Here is a 19,582-nt window from a genome sequence, read left to right on the forward strand (position 1 = left end):
AAAAAAAAATTGATCTGTGGAACTAGTCCACAAGGGCACTATGACCACCAGACAGAAACCCAGTCAGTTCTACCACAGCCTGACATTATCAGTCTGTGGCAACAAAGAACTAGGTCTTCATTGGCGGCTGTAGTGTGGTTGGAATGCCCTCCCAGCTGAAATACATCACCTCCATCCATATTTGCATGTCACTGGCTCCTGAAGACGCATCTGTTTAGGGAAGCCTGCCCTTGCACTTCTGATGTTATTTAATTGTAATGCTTTTAAAATTAAGGATGTTTTAATGCTTTGACAAAATGGTTATTGGGTATTTCAAATGTGCATGGATCTCAGAATTGATTTTATAGATAGCTCAGTTGGCTAGAGCGTGACTCTGATAACACCAAGGTTGCAGATTCGATCCCTATATAGGACAGCTGTGCATTCCTGTACAGTGGTACCTTGGTTCTAGAATTTAGTCCATTTTGAGAGTCCATTTGACTCCCGAAACAGTTCAAAAACCAAGGCACAGCTTCCAATTGGCTGCAGGAGCTTCTTGCACTCAATCGGAAGCCCCGTCGGACATTCAGCTTCCAAAAAACGTTCGCAAACCGGAACACTCTCTTCCGGGTTTGCAGCATTTGGGAGCTGATTTGTTCGGGAGCCAAGCCGTTCCGACTACCAAGGTACCACCTTATTGCAGGAGGTGGTAAATGAACTTCAGGGTCCCTTCCAATGCTGATTCTTTGACAAAAACTACTCAGAAGCCATCTGGCATTTAAGCAGTATATAAACTAATGAATAACGAGTAATTCTCTGCTGACGTGAACCTATGGGAGGTCCCCATTCCTCCTTGGAAAATAACAAAGCAGGAGTTGCTGTTTATCTCTTTTTCTGGAATGACAGATGTAGCACTGCATGATTTCATGTCTCCCTATCACTTTGCACACACAAGATGTTTATTTCCTTTCCACTCCCCCGAGCCCACCTGCTTCAAGGCAAGCCAACTCTCAATCACTTCAAACATTTTCCGTATTTAGTATGGGGCACAGGTGAGGGTCTTGTTTTCGTCCACCTTAACAGCATGATTGAACCGGCCACTCTGCAGGAAGCATCCGTCTGGAGGTTGAAGTCTCTCTGCACAATTCTATAGAAAAAGGGGTGGGGGGGGGAGGGCCCACTTCCCTTCTCGGAGATGGTCCCTCTGGGAACGGCTGCAAAGTGTTGTCACTGTCTTAATCAAAACTGAGGAAGAGATTATTTTTTCCTAACGTTTCTTAGATGCTTGCAGCAGCTGCAAAGGTCAGCTCAGTTTGCCACGCTAGTACACTGGCTGGGGAGTCCTCAGAGACAGAGCCTCTTTTCCTGTTTTTTTGGCTTGATATTGAAGTTTATTATTTATTTTTCAAGAAAGAGAAATGGCAGCAAAAAGGGGAGAGTATATTTTGCGTCCCAAATTTTCCCTAAATTCTATTGAGCTCTGCTGTTATTGAGAGACTGCACAGTCAGCTGTGTTTAGACTGCAAAAGGCCTCCTTGTCCAGAGGTTTTTTTTTTTTAATGGGTTGGAACAGTAGCTTCTTAAAATACACCACCACCCCAAACTATTGGAAATTGCCAAGTGCTGGAAGACATCATTCCTGCAACCCTTTCTGAGAGACCCATTTCACTGTGAGAATAACACACTGACCTGTGAGATCGTTCAGCAACCCCATAAAATCTGTCTTGAAGTGATGCTGTAAACGCCAGCTTTCTTAATGCAACTGTGCTCTAGCTAACGATTTTGGTCTTACCTCTTCTTATAAAGGACAGAGCTGGTTACATTCTTTAAAAGGACAGAGTAGTACCTCGGAGAATTGGTAATCTAGCAAAGCGCTTGGGTCTCAGACTCAACAATGTGGAAGCAGCCGATTTGCAAGCAAGGGTTAGCCAAGCTTGGCCAGAAAGATGCCACCTGATGCAGGAGCAGCAGTTTCCACAAGGACTTAAACCCTGGGTTACTCCCAGACATCTCACCTTTAACTGAAGATACCAGGACCATATGCACGAACTCTACTGCTGAGCTGTGGCCCCTCTTTATGATCACAGAACTAAGGTGGCAGGAGCTCTTTCTCCCTGTAATACACAGAAGAGTGTTAAAGGCTCCCTGAAAATCATTTAGGACCCCCCCTCCCCAAGGCATCCTAAAAGAGAGAATCTGCTCATTCAAGCTTATTGCTGCCATGCTGAAGATGTTATGACACGGTACCTAAGGTTTAACGCAGATCAACGTCTCCATGGTATCAGCACAAGTTTAAAGACCTACTGACGCTCAGCCCCAAGCCCTTTTTTGGGTTGAGCTACACACCACTGTCAGCAGAGGGTTGCTCTCCCACTACTGCGCAAGGAACGCTTTCTGGCTGTGAGGCTTGTAGTTTGTGGCTTCTTCCTGTAAAGAGACACCCACAGGTGACAAAGTGGCAGGGTTGCCCTTGTGCCAGCAGCACGTTTTATAAGCTCCACTGTACTTCTTCGTAACAAGCACAACCCACCACATATCTTAAGCTTAACAGAGGCCACAGATCAATCCTTTGCACCAAGCAATGCATTGGGTTTTGTGCTATTATTATTATTATTATGATTACTATTACAGGTTGTTGTTTTTTCCAAAATATTTATAAACAAAAGGCTAATAACCTTCAACAGCACTTCTGTTACATATGTAAAAAAAAGGGCTTAAGAACAAGTTGTACTCCAATGCACACTAATACAATACAGTGTCTAATGTCCTCAGCCACACTTCTCTACACATCACTCTGGGATTTCCCAGGGAACCGACTTCACACGGGTGTTGGAATCCAATCGGCTGGTCAGTCTCCCCTCGTGATCAGGTCCTCGATGTATGCATCCAGTTCGTCATCTGTACTGAAATCAATGTCCTGAAACCAGCAAAGGGAAATATAGTTCAATGCCTATGAGAAAGCATTTGATACAGTAGGGTGACTACTTGCTAGCTGGGGCTGATGTGAGTCGTAGCTGAAAACATCTGGAGGACACCAGGTTAAAAACATGCTCAGATTTTTGAGATTCTGCAGAATCTGCAAGATTCTGTCTGTAGCATTTTTGTGATTAAGAAATTTGTTTCCATACTCGTACATTTCCTTGTAGCCAGAAGGAAGGGGGAAATAACAAGAAAATATCTAGAATAGCAATATAAGTATGTGTTCTGTACAGCAGAGTAGATGCAACCAAACTTCTTGGATAATTTACATTTAAATAAAAAAGTCATAATGAAAAAACATTTCCAGTTTTTTGCAATTCTGGCTGGGGCCTCACTCACCTCTTGGACTTTTTTGAGCAGTGATACTATGTTAGTCCTTAGCTTCTGGAGTTTCTCTTTTGTCTCCATGAGCTTCTGTTCTTGGATGTGAAGCTTCTCCTCAGAGGCTTTGGCCTGGGCATTAGCTTGAGTCTGGTAGGAGTTGCATAAGTTTTTCAGCCCCTTCTCGTACTGCTTGAAATATTCTTTCTGCAGGGAGGAAAGACACAAGAGAGTCGGCTCTAGGAGCTTCAAGAAAAGCCACATGTATTGTTGCAATATGTCCTTATGCAGTGGGAGGCCACACTCACACCATACATTTAAAGCTGTATCATACCACTTTAAAGTGTCATGGCTTCCCCCCAAAACATCCTGGGAACTGTAGTTTGTTAAAGGGTGCTGAGAGTTGTGAGATCCCTGTTCCCCTCAGAGAGGTACAATTCCTAGAGAGATTTAACAATCACTATCTCTTCCCAGAGAACTCTGGGAAATGAAGGTCTGTGAAGAGGAGTAACAGTGTGGATGTACCCAAAGTGTCTGTTTCCTTCCCTCACCCTCACTTGTAGCAGAGTGCCACAAGGCTCTTGTCTGAGGATGTAGATACACTGCAATCTTTTGCTGCGAAATTATGTCTGTCTGTCTGTCTGTCTGTCTTTCTTTCTCTTAAATAATAGCCATGTTTGCCAGAAGGCAAAAAAAAAAAAAAATTAATTGGAGTTAAACTGTCAATTTGACAGTGGAAGCCTCTGCATTTGCTATTAAGTAAGAGCTGCCTTCCACCCCTGCAGTCTGCTGCCCTCTGCTGGCTAAAAAGTGTCTGGAAAAAGACAAGAGCTGTTCACATCCCAAAAGGGTCTCATTTATCTTAAACGCTAGCACAAAAGCTGTCAGGCAACCCTTTTCTCTCCCCTTTGTGGCACATTCAGATTATAATCTGAGGATTCGGCTCCTAATTTAGGCACTTTATATACACTATAAAAGGTTACAATTATGGATGGTGATATCATAACCACTGGCTCCAGAAAACGTCTCACTGAATTAAAAGGGTAGCAATCTACCCCTCTAAAAACTGGCAGCTGGCAAAGTATTGAGGAGTGGTTCTCAAAGTGGGTGGTACCACCCCTTGGAGACATTTACCTAGGTGGGCGCTAATGAGACACTGGGGAGGGAAGGGGGGTGCTGGAGGTGCTCCCCCTGAGTGCGCTGAATGCTTATTTGCAATTGAGCAGGCTAGAGCCTAAAGCAAACACCTTCCTTGCTTCATATTTAAAGTTTTATTGCTCATCACTTTCAAAGCTATTTCCTTTGGTCATGTTTATATTTACAATTCTGTATTGTCACAAGTCAGAAGACAGCTATTGGTTTTCGTATAGATTAGTTACTGTGCATCTGTGGTAGGTGAAGGTTTGTGCATGTCTGGTAAACTGAGTTATGTATGGATATTTTATGTTATAAATTTCCTTCAACGTTATGTTTTCAACAGCAAGAATGTGTAACTATTCTTTGCTGGATTTTATTTTGACTTTCTTCCTCAGTGGGTCGTGCAAACTGCTATTCTGAATAATGCTGTTTTATAGGGTTGGGAAGAGGGCACTGGAGATGAGTTCATGGAACCAAGTGGGCTGTGCCCCTCCCCCCAAAACAGGGAACAACTGGTGCAGAAGCTAAGAATGTAGCAAGAGCAGCCACCAGCTCAGGTCTTGCCTCTACTTGTAAGCACAGGACTTACCAGAGGGAAAGCTGCCAACTCTTCCAAATTCATGGCACTCAGGTCATTCTTGGAGATGGGGAAATTTGGGGGCAAGAAGTACCGCAAGCAATTCCTGCCCAAACAAAAACAAGCATGCTAAGAAGAGCAAGGCTATGTGTGCATTACAATTTGGAGAACACAGAATATTTTACACAGTACAGAGTTCATCTTCTTGAACAGCTTATTCTCCCCGCCTCCCTTTTCATTAATACACCGAGTTTCTACTCCTTGTGATTCTGAAGATATGCTTCCAAAGATGGTGGGGGCAATGCCTGGTGGAACCACAACGAAGGCAGAATAAATTATGCAAAGTTGCTCAATTTGCATTGGCACAGGCTGCGGAGTTTAGATTGCTCAGGCACAGAATATTAACATTTTGGGCACTTTCTCTGTCCCAACAAAAGAAACTCCACAGCAGGTAACAGGTCAGATACAGTAAGAACATCACACTGACAACAGGGTGCTAAAAGCAAAAGCAGGAGTCCAAAATTAAGCTGGCATCTATAAAGCTGCTTAGCAAAGAGGCTCACCGGAGAGATTGAGCTAGTAAGTCTACAGTCTCATGGCTGTTGCTGGAAGCAGTGGTGTCCGGCTCAGTCCGGATGCACTCCGAGGTAGAGGGCTCAGGCGCAAGGTCTTCCTTCTCTTGCTCTTGAGTGTCTGGAGTTCGCAGTTCTGGTGAGGGAGGCTTCATGAGTCGAACATCCTTGCTGTTTTTCTCGACCCTGAAGGGAGCAACAGACACATCACAAGGAATCCTTGCCATTCTAAAGACCTGAGTAACAGTCTTTGCTGCCTCCCCATGGCAAACTGATGTGCTGACAGCCATTCCCTGGGTACCGAAGATTTGCTTTACATAGTGATGACCAATACTGGCTGGCATTCATTTCCCTTTCCCTGTCTATACACTGTGCTAGAGGCAGCAGCTACCACAGCCCCTGCATCCCAATATAGCTGTGATTCCTACATTGCAGGGGGCTGGTCAAGATGGCCCTTGTTGTCCCTTCCACCACTACAATTCTATGATTCTACACACACACACAAATTACCAGCGATCTCTTGGGGTGGTATCTGTCGGGACATAGTCAAACTTCACTTTCCAGCGGATACCTTTCTTGCCCATCTCCACACATGTAACTCGGCCAGTGAACCACTCCTTGTTCACTCGGACTTCCACGTGGAGTCCTTTATCTGAGGGGCACAGAAGGGCAGAAAGTCTTGCATTAAGCATCTGTTTTCAAAGCAAGCAACTGCTTTCAAACAGGATTGAGGTTCAAATCTTTTGTTTAATCCAGAAACTGCATCCCATGGAAATTACATCGCTTAATGTGCCAGAAAGAGATACAGCTTGGTCCCATTCATTATTATGCAGGTTTAAGGGTTAGTCACAGTGGCTGTATTTGAAGCCAGGTGGTTTTGCTTTAACCTGGACTATAATCTTAATGGATGTAGAACAGATCTGCCCCAAACCTGCAGTCATCATGGTGTTCAATACATGCACCATTTTGCTCCCCTGGAAGAATCAAGTAGGTGCAGAGACCAAGCAACTTATTTCTTACCTTTCTGTGCCCTCTTCAGTTCTGCCAAATCTTCTTCCCCTCCGCTGTCTGTGAGCTGAAAGCAGAGTTAATAGAGACTCAGCATAGAGTACTTTACTAACTAAAAGAAGACCCAACAAAAAGCTAGCTTTAGAATTCAGCAGAAAACTATCTGTGGGCATTTTCATTTGCACTCAACCTTCTGGGCTGGGGATAAGCAGTACTTATGGAATAAAATGTTAATATATTGCTTAAATGCAATAGCCTTGCAGCCATTTGCCACCTAGAACAAAAGACTAGAGCAGTCATCTTCTAACTGTGGACAGAAGCTAGTAGCCACTGATGGCCTTATCAAGAAATAATAATAAATAAAATACTAAATTTAAAACTATTATTCTTTGTGAATTTCTCCTCTTTTAAAGCAATCCAAGTTGGTGGCCATCACTGCTTCTTGTGAGAGCGAATTCTAGAGTTAACGCTGCGCTGTGTGAAAAAGTACTGATGATTTTACAAGTTAAATTATGATGTTATACAGGGCAGATTGCTCACTAGCCCTGAAGCAGTCAGTTAAGCTATAGCAGCACAGCAAAGCAGGAATTTCCAGGCAGGAACACAAAGAGTCATCACTGCTGAAAGTCATTGCCTAGTGGTTAGATTGGGTAGTGCACTGGAACTAAGGAGACCATGTAATTGTTTCATAACAAGAGCAATCAAATTTGCTTTTGTCATTAACACAAGCATCAAACCTTTTAAAGATTACTTTCCTTCTTGTTCTCATAACCTGAACTCCACTTAAAATCCCTGCCCATTATATGACAAGTTTTAACCACTTAATGAAATGGATTTCTTTTGATAAATCAAATGCCCAACTCCAGGTGAAACTGTAAGTCAAAACTTGACAAACAATGGACAGATATTTTAATGGAGTTAAAGTCATGAGAAAAACAAAGGTGATCTTAAAACAGGTTTGGCACTTCTGCTAATTGCAAAAGACACACATCTGATAGCTTTTGCTGTGAAACTGAGTGAAGGCTGCCATTTGATGGAACACATTATCATATCCTACCTGTCCTTAAGATGAAATACAGAACATTGAGGGAATTGGGGATTTTATCTCCATGTCCTATATCTGAGCTCAAGCAGAGGAAAGACACGATAATACACTCCATCAATTGGCAGCCTTCACTTGAGGAGTTTAAGGGGAGGACAAATTCAGCTTGTTTAGCTACTCGTCTTGGATCTGACTGTCAGAACTGTCTGTCCAGACAGTTTTCAATCACTGACTTCACCAAAATATAGATGTCCATATTTTGGCAAAAGTTCCAGAGGGGATGGAATAGGGACGAAGAACAGCAACTTTAAGGGATTCTGAATGGCAAAATCAGACTTGCAAATTTCTCACTCACTTCCACCTCCACCTCATTGGTGTCTTTCTTCTCTTCTTTCACTGTCACGTGTCGCCCATGTTTCCTCTTCTCTTTCCTTGGCCCAATTTCCTCTTCCAATTCATCCTCTATTGAGCTAATGCTTCTCTTCTGGGAACCTGAAGCCTGCAGAGTTTAAGACACACACTCAACCACCACAAGGAAGACACACTGCTCCACGGACCATGCGGTTGCATTTCCAAAAGGCAGGGGCACAACGCAGCTACCTGAAGGCAGGAAGGGGCCTTATGTTGATTCTGAACCCATCAAGCTCAGACTTGCTGACACTGACTGCAAGCAGCTCTCTAGGGTTTCAGGCAGAGGCAATTACCCAGAGATGCTGGAGATTAAATGTGAGACCTTCCACAAAGCAAAGTTGGTGAACATAAGAACAACCCTGCTGGATCAGGCTAGAGGGGGCCCATCTAGTCCAGCATCCTTTTCTCAAAGTAGCCAGATGCCCTGAAGGGACATCCTATGTGTTTCTTATCCCGGTTTCTTAATGCTGGCCATTGACTGTAATAATAAATGAATCTGATTGGTTTTTACAGAGGAGGTGCGTGTCTCACCTGGGGGTGCTTCACGACAGGGGATTTCTTCAGCGACAGCTGTCCCTTTGCAGGTCTTGGGCTGGGGGATCTGTGGTGGTTCTTGGAGTTCTGAAGAGGAGCAGGGGGCACCCTGCCACTTGCTGCAGGCTTGGAGGCAGACCTGACAGAGGTGGATGTGGACCTCCCAGGTGTCACCACCACGTGATTGGAAAGCCTGGCTTCTTCCCTGGAGACTGAACTCTGTGGCTTAGAACTGCTGGTGGCTGGCCGAGGTGGGGGCCCCTTATTCTGCTGGCCAGTGGACCTGGAAGTGGTCAGTGGGGCAGGAGGCTTGCTTGGGGCATTTCGAATCACATCTGGCAGAGGGGGAGAGCGTGGCCGCTGTGGCCTACTCGGTGGGTCTGAATTCTGTGAGGAGGAGGAGGAGAGAAAAGGCAAAGTCAGCTCAGGCTAAGTGCGGAGAGCAGGTGTACAGGCAGCAATGGAAGGGGTGGCACTCACCTCTAGTGCTGGACGGGTGGTGACTTCCAAGGGCAGCTTCCGCAGGTCAGCTTGGGAACGTATTGGAGTCGTTTTCTGGAGCAGAGCAGATGGAACAAAGACATTGTGTTAAGAACAGCCACTGCTGGCTTTAAACCTACTTCCTTAGCAAACCTCACAGACCCTCTTCATCCCTGAGAAATTGTATTAAGTACCTGATGACTCAGTGAAGCCCCACTATGTGAGGTGGGGGAATGCTTTTCAGACTGAGATTGCTACAAACTAAGGGGCTGGTTTGCACACACATGCAACACCAGTAGCCGAAAGTGAGAATTAATATGGGAAATCGTGCTACCTTCAAGACAACACAAGTTCTATCTGTTCCTGGCTCAGTTTACATATGCAAATCACAACACTTGCTGCTGTGTAGGGCTGAAACAAAAATTATCCATGAATGGAGAATTTCCAGTTCAAATTTGGGGGTGGGGTCACAAAAGCAGATCAAGATCCTGGGGGGAGGGGAACACTGGCTGTCCATATAATACCCTAGTGGTTAGTGGCTGTAATTCTTTGACCCTGCTACCACCTGAATGCATTCCAACAAGAAGCTCACTTGAAAGAGACAACTGAATATACAGCGTCACTGGCGAAGAATGAGACAGACTGCAGATCGGGGCCCCCAGTGTCCAGACTTGCCTGCAGTGCCTCCAGCTTCTCCTGCTCCCGGCGAATTTTCTCTGACAGCTCTTTCTGCTTTTCCTCCTGAGACTTCTCTTTCCGCAGCACACACAGGGGAACCTTCTGCTTCTGTTCAGGAGTTTCGCACCTGCCAGGGAGAAGAAAAAGACAGCAGGAAGACTTTAGCAAGGTGAAGGAAGAATGTAAACATGAGCGCAAGTTAAAAAAAACAAAAACCCCAGAGCAAGTTTGGGAAACGCCTGCTCTGTCCAGAGGCAAAACCTCCACACCATACAGGCTCCTCTCTGTAATGAATGAAAGGACAAGAAAAAAAAGTGTAGGCTTAAGCTATCAAGCCTATAAAACATCTCGTAACCCTGATGGGCTATGCTCTGCCTCCACAGAGGCAGGAAATGCTTCTGAAATCCAGCTGCGGGAAAGCACAGGAGGGAAGTTGCTGTTGAGCCCAGGTCCTGCTTATGGGCTCCATTGAATCTCTCACCTGAATGATTTCTATGGGTTCCCATGTCTTTCTCCCTTGACTTTATTTACATGGCAGCATAAAAACATAGGTTCTCTGGATGGCTTACAGAAAATACAAAATGGTCACTTTATAATAAAAAATACAAATTTCAAAACAATGGTAAGCAGCATAAAAAAGCTCTTTCCGGGAGCAGAAGAAATGTTACTACTAATAAATGCAGATAAAACGAGAAAGCCCAGATAACAGATCGAGAAGATCAGTTATTGTAAATGACCTGGGTTTATTAAAAAAACCTCCTATGGCAAAGATGGGAAAACATATGGCTCTGTCAAATATGGGACCCCAACTACTGCACAGTTACAAGCTAGCGCTTACAGACTGCTGTGCAGATTACTAAATTAAGAGGGCTCAGAGAGCTTCATAACACATCCTCACCTGTCCTGATCAGGGCTGGGGTTCATGGCACAAACCCAGGTGTCTGGGTTTTCCTGCTCCACGGAGCTGAGCTGGAAGGGGAGGGTCCGCCATTTCAGACACAAGTCTATTGACACAAAGACAAATCATGCCATTAGCAAATTGCAAAGCCAGATGAAAGAAACCCACTCTGCACCCAGGGCCTGCAAGCAAAGACTTGGTAATGTGAACGAACACTAAATATGTAATTGTTTTAACTGTTTTTTAGGCAACTGTTTTATTCCATGTGATTTACACTGTAAACCACCTTGGGATGATTCATAAATTTTGGATTATTTATTAAATTTATTAGTTGCTTTTTTGCCACAGCAACTCAGAGACTTACAATATTTTAAATAGGAAACAAACACATACATACATTTAAGCCAGCATTTTAAAAATCTAAGAGACAATTTTGTTTTTTTAAGAACTACAGTCGTACCTCCTTTTGCGGCCGGGATCCGTTCCTGAGCCCTGGCTACTAGCTGAAAAGGACACAGGGCAAAGTGCCGTGTCTGCGCACGTGCGCTTCTGCGTATAGAGTGATTCAGCGCTTCTGCGCACGCGCGAGTGGCAAACCGGGAAGTAACCTGTTCCGGTACTTCTTTGCTGCGGACGTTCGCCAGAATGGACGCTAGACAAGGCGGACGTTCGTGGAGCTATTATTGTACATTAAAATATCCCATCCACTGCAGGAAGCCACAGATAATTAAAAGCCAAAGGCCTAGTGGAAAACAAATGCTTTTGTCTGGTGCCTAAAGATATGCAATAATGGCTCCAGTCTAGTCTCCCTGGGGAGCGTGTTCCACAAGCGGGAAGCCACCACTCTAATGTTGCCAGCTTCCAGGCCTCCTGCGGAGAGAGCACTCAAAGAAGGGACTTGGCTGATGACTGCAGGGGTGAAGTAATAATGACAATATGCCTATTGTTTCTTTGTTCCCCCTCCCCACCAAGGAAAAAAGAACACCAAGAGATGGCTGACCCCCCCCCCCCCAGTTTCCCAGCACAATTAAGAAATCAGTTCCCAATATTCTTTGGAGGAAGCCACATGCTTTGAATATGCATGGTGTCAATCTAGCTTTTTATCACTATATTTTGGTTGTTTTGCCGCCTAAGGCACTGCTGGGGCTTCAACTCCCTGCAAACACCTTTCCAATCCTGGAATGCTGGAAACTCCGCACTACCAGACGTACCGCACTGAATGGTGGTGGGGATCTCCATGGCTCTCCGCCGCTTGTAACGCAATTCATTTGATGGAGGCTGGTTCCAGTTAGCAGATAAATAGCCAAAGTCATCCCAGAACTTGCTTATACCTTTCTGTGCTGGAGGGTTGTTGTTGTTGGTTTTTTTTTGAAAAACAAAAAACATCAAGATGAGCAAGCAAGCAAACACACAAACACACACCCGTGGTCTAATAACTATCCGTTGTCTTGGTTTACAACCATGATCCGTTCTGGAAGCCCAGTTGTAAACCAAAACAGGTTGCAACCCAAGGCATGCTTTCGCCAATGGGACCTCCCAAAAAAAAGAAGGGTTGTAATCCCCCCCAAAAGGTGGGGGGGGTTGTAATAACAATAAAAAGGGACACACACTTCTGGGTTTGATGTGGTTGTAATCTAAAACGGTTGCAAACCAAGGTAGGAGCGATATTAAAATACTCTGCTATCTATGTCCTAATAAACAGCATTTTTTTCCCTGATAACCAAAGATGTAAACACACAAACACACATCCATGGTGTAATAACTATCCATTGTCCCTTCCCTGTGCCTAGCATTCCCCTTCCATGCCCAACTTCCCACCAGATTGCAAGAGCATCTTACCAATCTCAACATCCTTCCAGTACTGAGCCAAATGTTCTCCCATTGCCCTTAGTAAGTGCCGATACTCCTTGGCATCGGCAAAGTCCTGCTTGTTATGTGTCGGCTCCAAAACCAGGTAGGGGACGTCAACCACTCCGACAACACCACCGCATGCCCTGAGTGGGAGGAAACACAACAGGGATAAGCTTGCAGGCAGCAACCGGCCTGAGAAGGACAGAGTCAGAAGACAGGCTCCTTCCTTCCCACTACAGCAAACATGAACCTGGTTCAGTGTAGGGCAGATGGAGCAGGGTTAATTAAATATCAAGGATGGAATAACTCATGGAGGTGAAGGCTACTGATGGCTACCAGCCACAATGGCTATGCTGTGCCTCCAGAGTCAGAGGCAAACATGCTTCTGAATACCAGTTGTTGGAAACCGCAGGAGGGGAGAGTGCTCTTGTGGCTGGGTCCTGCTTGCCGGTTTCCCACAGACATCTGGGTGGGAACTGGATGCTGAACTAGATGGGACTTTGGCCTTCTCCAGCAGTCCCATCTTATGTTTGAAATGAAAAGGCTTGATGTAATTAAAGGCTCCAGCAAACAGGGTCCCAATGAATGAACAAAACTGGCTGCTACAGCAGCTGTGAAATTCATCCACAGATGAAGCTTTCAGTTAATGCTGTGCCACGAACAACATGCATTTGTTTCCAGTAATCATGAGTTGCACATGCATCACTGCGCAACATGGACGGATCGTTCCCTATGATAATGTTCTGCTGGAAACAGGTTATCTAATCTAAGAGAGTATCACCCTGACAAGATCATCTGTGTACTGTGCAGAGCAAAGGCTCTCTGTCAAATAGTAGTTAGGATCAGTTTGGCACCATGATCAACTCAGTTTGCCTCCTGCTCTTATGAACAATGCAGTTTGCTACCTGAAGTCTCTGTTTCCTTGAAGTTTCAATTCGTGGTTGAGGGGACCTTTAACAATTTAGAAGATGCAACTCAGGGTATACATGCAAAACCAACAATGGATTACTCCTCACAATATATTTAACCATACATATGAAATCAGAGAGAATTAGAGAAAGTGTTTTCTCCATATCCCTGGAACATATATTTCTGCTTTTGGGTTTTCCAGAAGAGGCACCTGGTTGGCCACAGTGAGAACAGGATGCTGGACTAGGTGGCCTGATCCAGCAGGCTATTCTTATGTTCTTAAGATAGTAAGAACTGAATAAAGCATGCAAAATAACTGTGCAATGAACTTGATTTGCTGCAGCTCCATTTTCTTGTAAAGTACAGAATACACCAAGTGGAAGAGGACGGTGGGGGTGGGGCTGATCAAGACTCACATAACACAGGAGGAAACACTTTACTTGTCATTAAGGCAAGAACTAACTAGAGGTCTCTGCAAGAAACTCACATGCCACCCTCCAGCTGCGGGCCCACCTTCTCATACATCTTAATCAGTCGGCTGCAGTTATAGATAAACATCCCATCCAAATGCCGCTGCTCAATGTTCACACCAAAGATGAAGTTCAGCTCCTTTGGCTCCTTGAGGGCTCTGCAACAAAGATGTAAAGACAGCAAATAAGGCTGGAAATCCATTGGCAAAGCACAGAACAGCCAATGTATTTCCCAGTGCCCAGGAGGGCGCACATGTCAAATGCTTCCGACAAATAACAAGTGTATTGTGGGTACTTATTGGAAAGTGGGGGGAAACAGGGGAATGAAAATGTATGGACGAGAAAAGGGTGAGTGTACAACAAATGAGGGTCCGCACATGACAAAAATTCTGGCTTTTTTGCTGAATTCTTAATATTAGTATTTATTGAATTTTTACCCTGCCCTTCCTCTTGAAATCAAAACAAAAACATTCTAGATCAGTTAAAAATTCCAAAAACAATTAAAAGCTCTGAAAGCAGTTACATCCAGTGTGATCTCCAGATTGCCAAGAACAGTATAATTCAACTTTGGTCAAATCCAGAACTGTCCACACCTAATTAAAACATTTTTTAAACAAGGAATTTGGAAAGCAGGGGTGCCAGCTTGAATAAAATATGGGGGGGGGGCTCTCCCTGCATAACTGACCATGTGACACAGGGCACGTACAACATTTGGATGGCAATGAACATCAACTTTGGGGGCCCCCAGTCCCCACAAATATTTTAATGGGGGGGGGGGCAGAAGAACCCTTGGCCTCTAAGAGTTGGCTTCCATGGTAAGGTATAAATGAAATGGATACACCTTTAGAACTGCAAGATCCTTGAGAGTCGTTTATCAGCATGGGAACAAAGCAAGAGGCATGGAAGAACTGGAGCTCTGCCACTCACCGCTGCTTTGCCTCCCTGATCCTCTTCTTAACATCTGCCTCTCTACGCATGGTTATCGCCACGTCCTGGGCTTGGCGCAACATGACCTGAGGATGTGAAGCACACTTAAAATGGTGACGCAATCTTGAAGCACTACCTAAAGTTTGTGTTTTTATATGCACAGCTTCTCCTTAGTGACTCTAAAAAAGCATTCTACAATGGTAGCGGTGAGACAGAATGACTATCTTTTTTATTTATTTATTAATGCTAACTATATTCTCACAATATACACAATATCAGATTCTACATGAAGTCCATGTAGATATTAAAAACACACAAATTGCTGAACGTTAGACAAATTACTAACTTTCTTGTTCCAGCAGATGTTTTAAGACGTTTAATGAAAAAGGTTTATTATTTTATTGTCCCCTTTTCTAGAGATTGTTTTTATGTATACCACTCAGGAATGCAAATAATTAAGCAATATATAATATCTTAATAAATAAATACTCCGTCTTCCTATTTCATCAGGGGTTTTAAGCAATATATAATATCTTAATAAATAAATACTCCGCCTTCCTATTTCATCAGGGGTTTTAAGCAATATATAATAACTTAATAAATAAATACTCCATCTTCCTATTTCATCAGGGGTTTTAAGCAATATATAATATCTTAATAAATAAATACTCCGTCTTCCTATTTCATCAGGGGTTTTAAGCAATATATAATATCTTAATAAATAAATACTCCATCTTCCTATTTCATCAGGGGTTTTATCTTCTTCAAATTATCATGTATTATTCTTTTAATTCATCACATTATTTATATTTATTTACAACCGCACCCTTCTATTAAACTTAAGCATTACACTTTGTCTATTTCATAGTGAATTATCATAAATATTATGCCACAGATTTCCACCTTTCACAATAATTTTAAAAACTTCTATTCTTCCTTCTGATAAGAAATAAATGCGGATGATACTCAGCTCTACTTCTCTTTTAAATCGGAACCAGTGAAGGCGGTGAAGGACCTGTGTGATTGTCTGGAGGCGGTTGGAGGATGGATGGCAGTGAACAGATTGAGGTTGAACCCTGAACAAGACAGAAGTACTGTTTTGGAGGGACAGGGGGTGGGCAGGTGTGGAGGACTCCTTGGTCCTGAATCGGGTAACTGTGCCTCTGAAAGACCAGGTGCGCAGCATGGGAGTCATTTTGGGCTCACAGCTGTCCATGAAGGTATAGGTTATTTCTGTGTCCAGGGCAGCTGTCTACCAGCTCCACCTGGTACGCAGGCTGAGACCCTACCTGCCCGTGGACTGTCTTGCCAGAGTGGTGCATGCTCTGGTCATCTCCTGCTTGGACTACTGCAATGCGCTCTATGTGGGGCTACTTTTGAAGGTGACCCAGAAACTACAGCTAATCCAAAATGTAGCAGCTAGACTGGTGACTGGAAGTGGCCGCCAAGACCATATAACAACCGGTCCTGAAAGATCTACATTGGCACCCAGTACATTTCCGAGCACAATTCAAAGTGTTGGTGCTGACCTTTAAAGCCCTAAACAGCCTCAGCCCACTATACCGGAAGGAGCGTCTCCACCCCCATCGTTAAGCCCGGACACTGAGGTCCAGCTCCGAGGGCCTTCTGGTAGTTCCATCCCTGCAAGAAGCGAGGTTACAGGGAACCAGGCAGAGGGCCTTCTTGGTAGTGGTGCCCTCCCTGTGGAACTCCCTCCCGTCAGATGTCAAGGAAATAAACAACTATCTGACTTTTAGAAGTCATCTGAAGGAAGTCCTGTTTAATGTTTTATTGTGCTTTTAATATTCTGTTGGGAGCTGCCCAGAGTGGCTTGGGAACCCCAGCCAGATGGGCAGGGTATAAATAATAATTTATTATTATTATTGCTAGATTGTTTGTTTGTTAATTGTGCCTGTACTATTTTCACAGATTTGCAAGCTGTAAAACTATGCTCCTCATTCTGTGATTCTATGCAATTCTGATCTGTGAATATTCTGAAATGAATCTTCTCCAAAAGAAGAAACTCTATGAAAGTAAAAGGGAATTATGCAATTATTACCTACATGAGCCATTAATGCAGAGATGAATTGGCCAAATCCTATTCACAGGATGTTCAGCCTCCCTTCACCACACATCACTTTAGAACATAGGCACAACTTGTAGGGGCTTCTTAACTCCTGCAGAGGAGGAGTAAAACCAGCAGAAATACTGACTGTCACCTGCTAGAACAGAGACTCGAACTGTTTTGAGAGCCTAACCAGACACCATTCTTTCAGCCTCTTGCATTCACTGGCACCAGTCCTGCTTAGCTCAAGGAAATGTGCCCCTGTCTTTCTTGAACACTAGGAATTCAAATCAACACCAGACACTACAGATCTTACCCTGGATTCCCTAGTGAGGTCCCCTCCCAAGCGCAGCTCCAAAGCACGGGCTTTGCTCTCAGCTTCCCGAGCCTTTTCTTCAGCTGAAAACACAAAGAGACAGTAGACTCAATGCAAACAGAACTGCAAAACCAAAACAAAACAAAAAATAAAAACCCAGGCTGTCAGGGAACTGCCATCGGAGCCAGAAGGAGAGGGAGGGCTCCAGAGGGATTCCGGAGAGCGTCCCGGGAGGGAGAGAAGCAGCACATCTTCTGGGGAAGGAAATCAGCGTAGCACCAGTGGAGGAGGGGGGCAGATGGGGGAATCGGCGAGGTGGCTCCAAGACTCCTCACCGGGGACCAGCGGGGAGAGCACGGGTCCTCCGATGCCCACACCCTCCCTGCGCAGAAGGCTTCCACGCAGGGAGAGTAGGCAGCGACTAGGCGTCAAAGAACTTTTATGCTCGAAGAAGTTCAAGAAACGCCCACTGACGGATTCTGCCAGCGATTGAGACAGCCATGGGCGAGTGGCTGTCCAGACAGAAAGGGTTCACTCAGGCAACCCACCCAGGTGTGGCACCGATTTACGCACGAGCAACCCCTAGAACCATTACACAGGCTCTCAGGGAAGCTGTATTAGATGTAGTGTATCAGAAAATAGCAAGAATCTACACAGTAGAAGCAAGATGCTACCTCTATTTGCAATGTCAATTACAGTTATATGAAGACCTGATCATTTTGGGACCAGGCTATGACTTTGCAAATGGTCCTTTGCACAGCTCCAGTGATATCCATGAACTGACCTAGGGAACCTGGTTCAGAAAATAGACAGGATACGTGTGCATTCAGTTTAATGGAATGACCTGACAAAGGTAGAGACCAGTGTGTGTGTGTGTGTGTGTGTGTGTGTGTAGATGCCCATCTGATTGCTGATCAACTGAAAAACTCCTTAAGGAACACAAAAAGCAGAACTGGACTGGAATTACTTAGGATATCAGAACTTTGAGGCAGCAGGTGGGTGGGCGGACTCACCCAGCCCTGGAACTCACCAATCCGAGCCAGATGCTCTGTTTTCTTCACTTCCTGCTCCGCTCTGGTCTTGAACCGCTTGGAAGTATATTTGTACATCCTGCCAGAGGGGGCAGAAGCAGGAGAGAGAAAACATTGTGTTAAGCAGCAATCTTTAGATACAACTTTAGATACAATCTTTAGATACAACCCAAAGTCCCTGAAGTCAGATAAAATATCACTTTTATTGTATAGTTTATTTAGGCAGCAAGTCCTTTATCGGGATTCCGTAATTTAGTGATTACCAAAGTAGATGGTAGGCAAGGGGGTAACAGGGGGGTGCTGTAGGTGTAAATAACTATGAGACTTTGAAAAACTGGGAGCCATGGATCAAGTTTATTTGTTGAATAAACTAAGTAGTTATATGATTTTAGTTGTAAGCAAGGTGGTGTGGGCTCTAGATTTTGTAATGTCCTTTGAATGGACATTTTATGCAGACTTACAAATAAGAACAGTCTCTCCAGGCCACAGGCAGAGCCTTCTAGAAGGTTCTGTAAAACAAAGCATATCACCTCTCCCAGCCTGTGCATTCCACACACAGGGCAAAGAGCCAAAGCCAGCATCTTCCCACAGGTGGAAGAGGGCAAGACCAATGATCCTACATTTGGAAAAGACGAGGTGCTGTGCAGGGGCCAAATAGCACTGTTCATTCTGAGCTCATTCAGTCTTCCTTTTGTGGCACAGGCCCATGCTTTAAAGCTCTGTGTCTGAGCACTATTTTTTGTCCCTGCACTTTCCCCATGAAAACCCGCTCCTTACCGCTTAATCAGAGAGAACAGCAATCCTCTGAAAACCCAAACTTTTGTTTGTTCCAATTCAGTGTTAAAGAGAAGGCTTCACAGAGAAAGAGCGGAGGAGGAGGGGGGGAGTGCTGACAGGGAGTTTAAAGCACAGGCCTGTGCCTGGAAAGTGTGGGGCAAAAGTTAAGTGTGGACAAGCCCTATGCAAGTTTTTCACCCTGCTGCGAAACTGTGGCACGCAGGCACAAACAGCCCCCTCGTAAAGTAAATCCTTGGCTATGACTCATACCTAGGCTTGAATAAGCAGCAGGAAAGACGCTTAGTCTGCACTTTGTGTCCATGGATAAATATTCTCATTCGGGGATCAATGTAGAGCACAGCAGCATAAGCACGGAAGGAACGACGCTCTGGCTTCCTGAAAGAGGGGGGGAAATCATAGAATCGTAGAGTTGGAAGGGATCCCAAGGATCATGTAGTCCAACCCCCTGCAATGCAGTAATCACAGCTAAAGGATCCCTGACAGGAAGTCAAAGGAGGGAGAAAACAAACCCCAGCCCTTAAGATCAGCCTTCTACCCATTCACTAGCTGATCATCATCGTGTGCAGAAAAGGAGACCAAGATTATTCACATATGCCCAG

General features: G+C 44.6%; 1 protein-coding gene across 2 annotated transcripts in view; it reads right to left on the reverse strand.

Annotated features, from left to right (window-relative positions):
- Nucleotides 1–2,565: 2,565 nt before the first annotated feature.
- Nucleotides 2,566–19,582, reverse strand: part of MORC2 (MORC family CW-type zinc finger 2) — a 59,776-nt gene continuing 42,759 nt past the window's right edge. For both annotated transcript variants that reach the window (XM_083417600.1, XM_083417601.1), the window contains 18 exons: nucleotides 19,233–19,358; nucleotides 18,185–18,264; nucleotides 17,155–17,237; nucleotides 14,774–14,859; nucleotides 13,864–14,004; nucleotides 12,456–12,610; nucleotides 11,828–11,956; nucleotides 10,617–10,722; nucleotides 9,716–9,845; nucleotides 9,041–9,115; nucleotides 8,558–8,947; nucleotides 7,971–8,114; nucleotides 6,586–6,640; nucleotides 6,076–6,217; nucleotides 5,557–5,751; nucleotides 5,006–5,099; nucleotides 3,298–3,486; nucleotides 2,566–2,896 (listed from right to left, as the gene is read on the reverse strand). In XM_083417600.1, the coding sequence (XP_083273726.1) occupies nucleotides 2,828–2,896; nucleotides 3,298–3,486; nucleotides 5,006–5,099; nucleotides 5,557–5,751; nucleotides 6,076–6,217; nucleotides 6,586–6,640; nucleotides 7,971–8,114; nucleotides 8,558–8,947; nucleotides 9,041–9,115; nucleotides 9,716–9,845; nucleotides 10,617–10,722; nucleotides 11,828–11,956; nucleotides 12,456–12,610; nucleotides 13,864–14,004; nucleotides 14,774–14,859; nucleotides 17,155–17,237; nucleotides 18,185–18,264; nucleotides 19,233–19,358 (2,389 nt within the window). In that variant the 3' untranslated portion in view covers nucleotides 2,566–2,827. The remainder of the gene's footprint in view (nucleotides 2,897–3,297; nucleotides 3,487–5,005; nucleotides 5,100–5,556; nucleotides 5,752–6,075; nucleotides 6,218–6,585; nucleotides 6,641–7,970; nucleotides 8,115–8,557; nucleotides 8,948–9,040; nucleotides 9,116–9,715; nucleotides 9,846–10,616; nucleotides 10,723–11,827; nucleotides 11,957–12,455; nucleotides 12,611–13,863; nucleotides 14,005–14,773; nucleotides 14,860–17,154; nucleotides 17,238–18,184; nucleotides 18,265–19,232; nucleotides 19,359–19,582) is intronic.

Source organism: Podarcis tiliguerta (assembly GCF_965153285.1).
Source record: "Podarcis tiliguerta genome assembly, chromosome: 16".
NCBI lineage: Eukaryota > Metazoa > Chordata > Lepidosauria > Squamata > Lacertidae > Podarcis > Podarcis tiliguerta.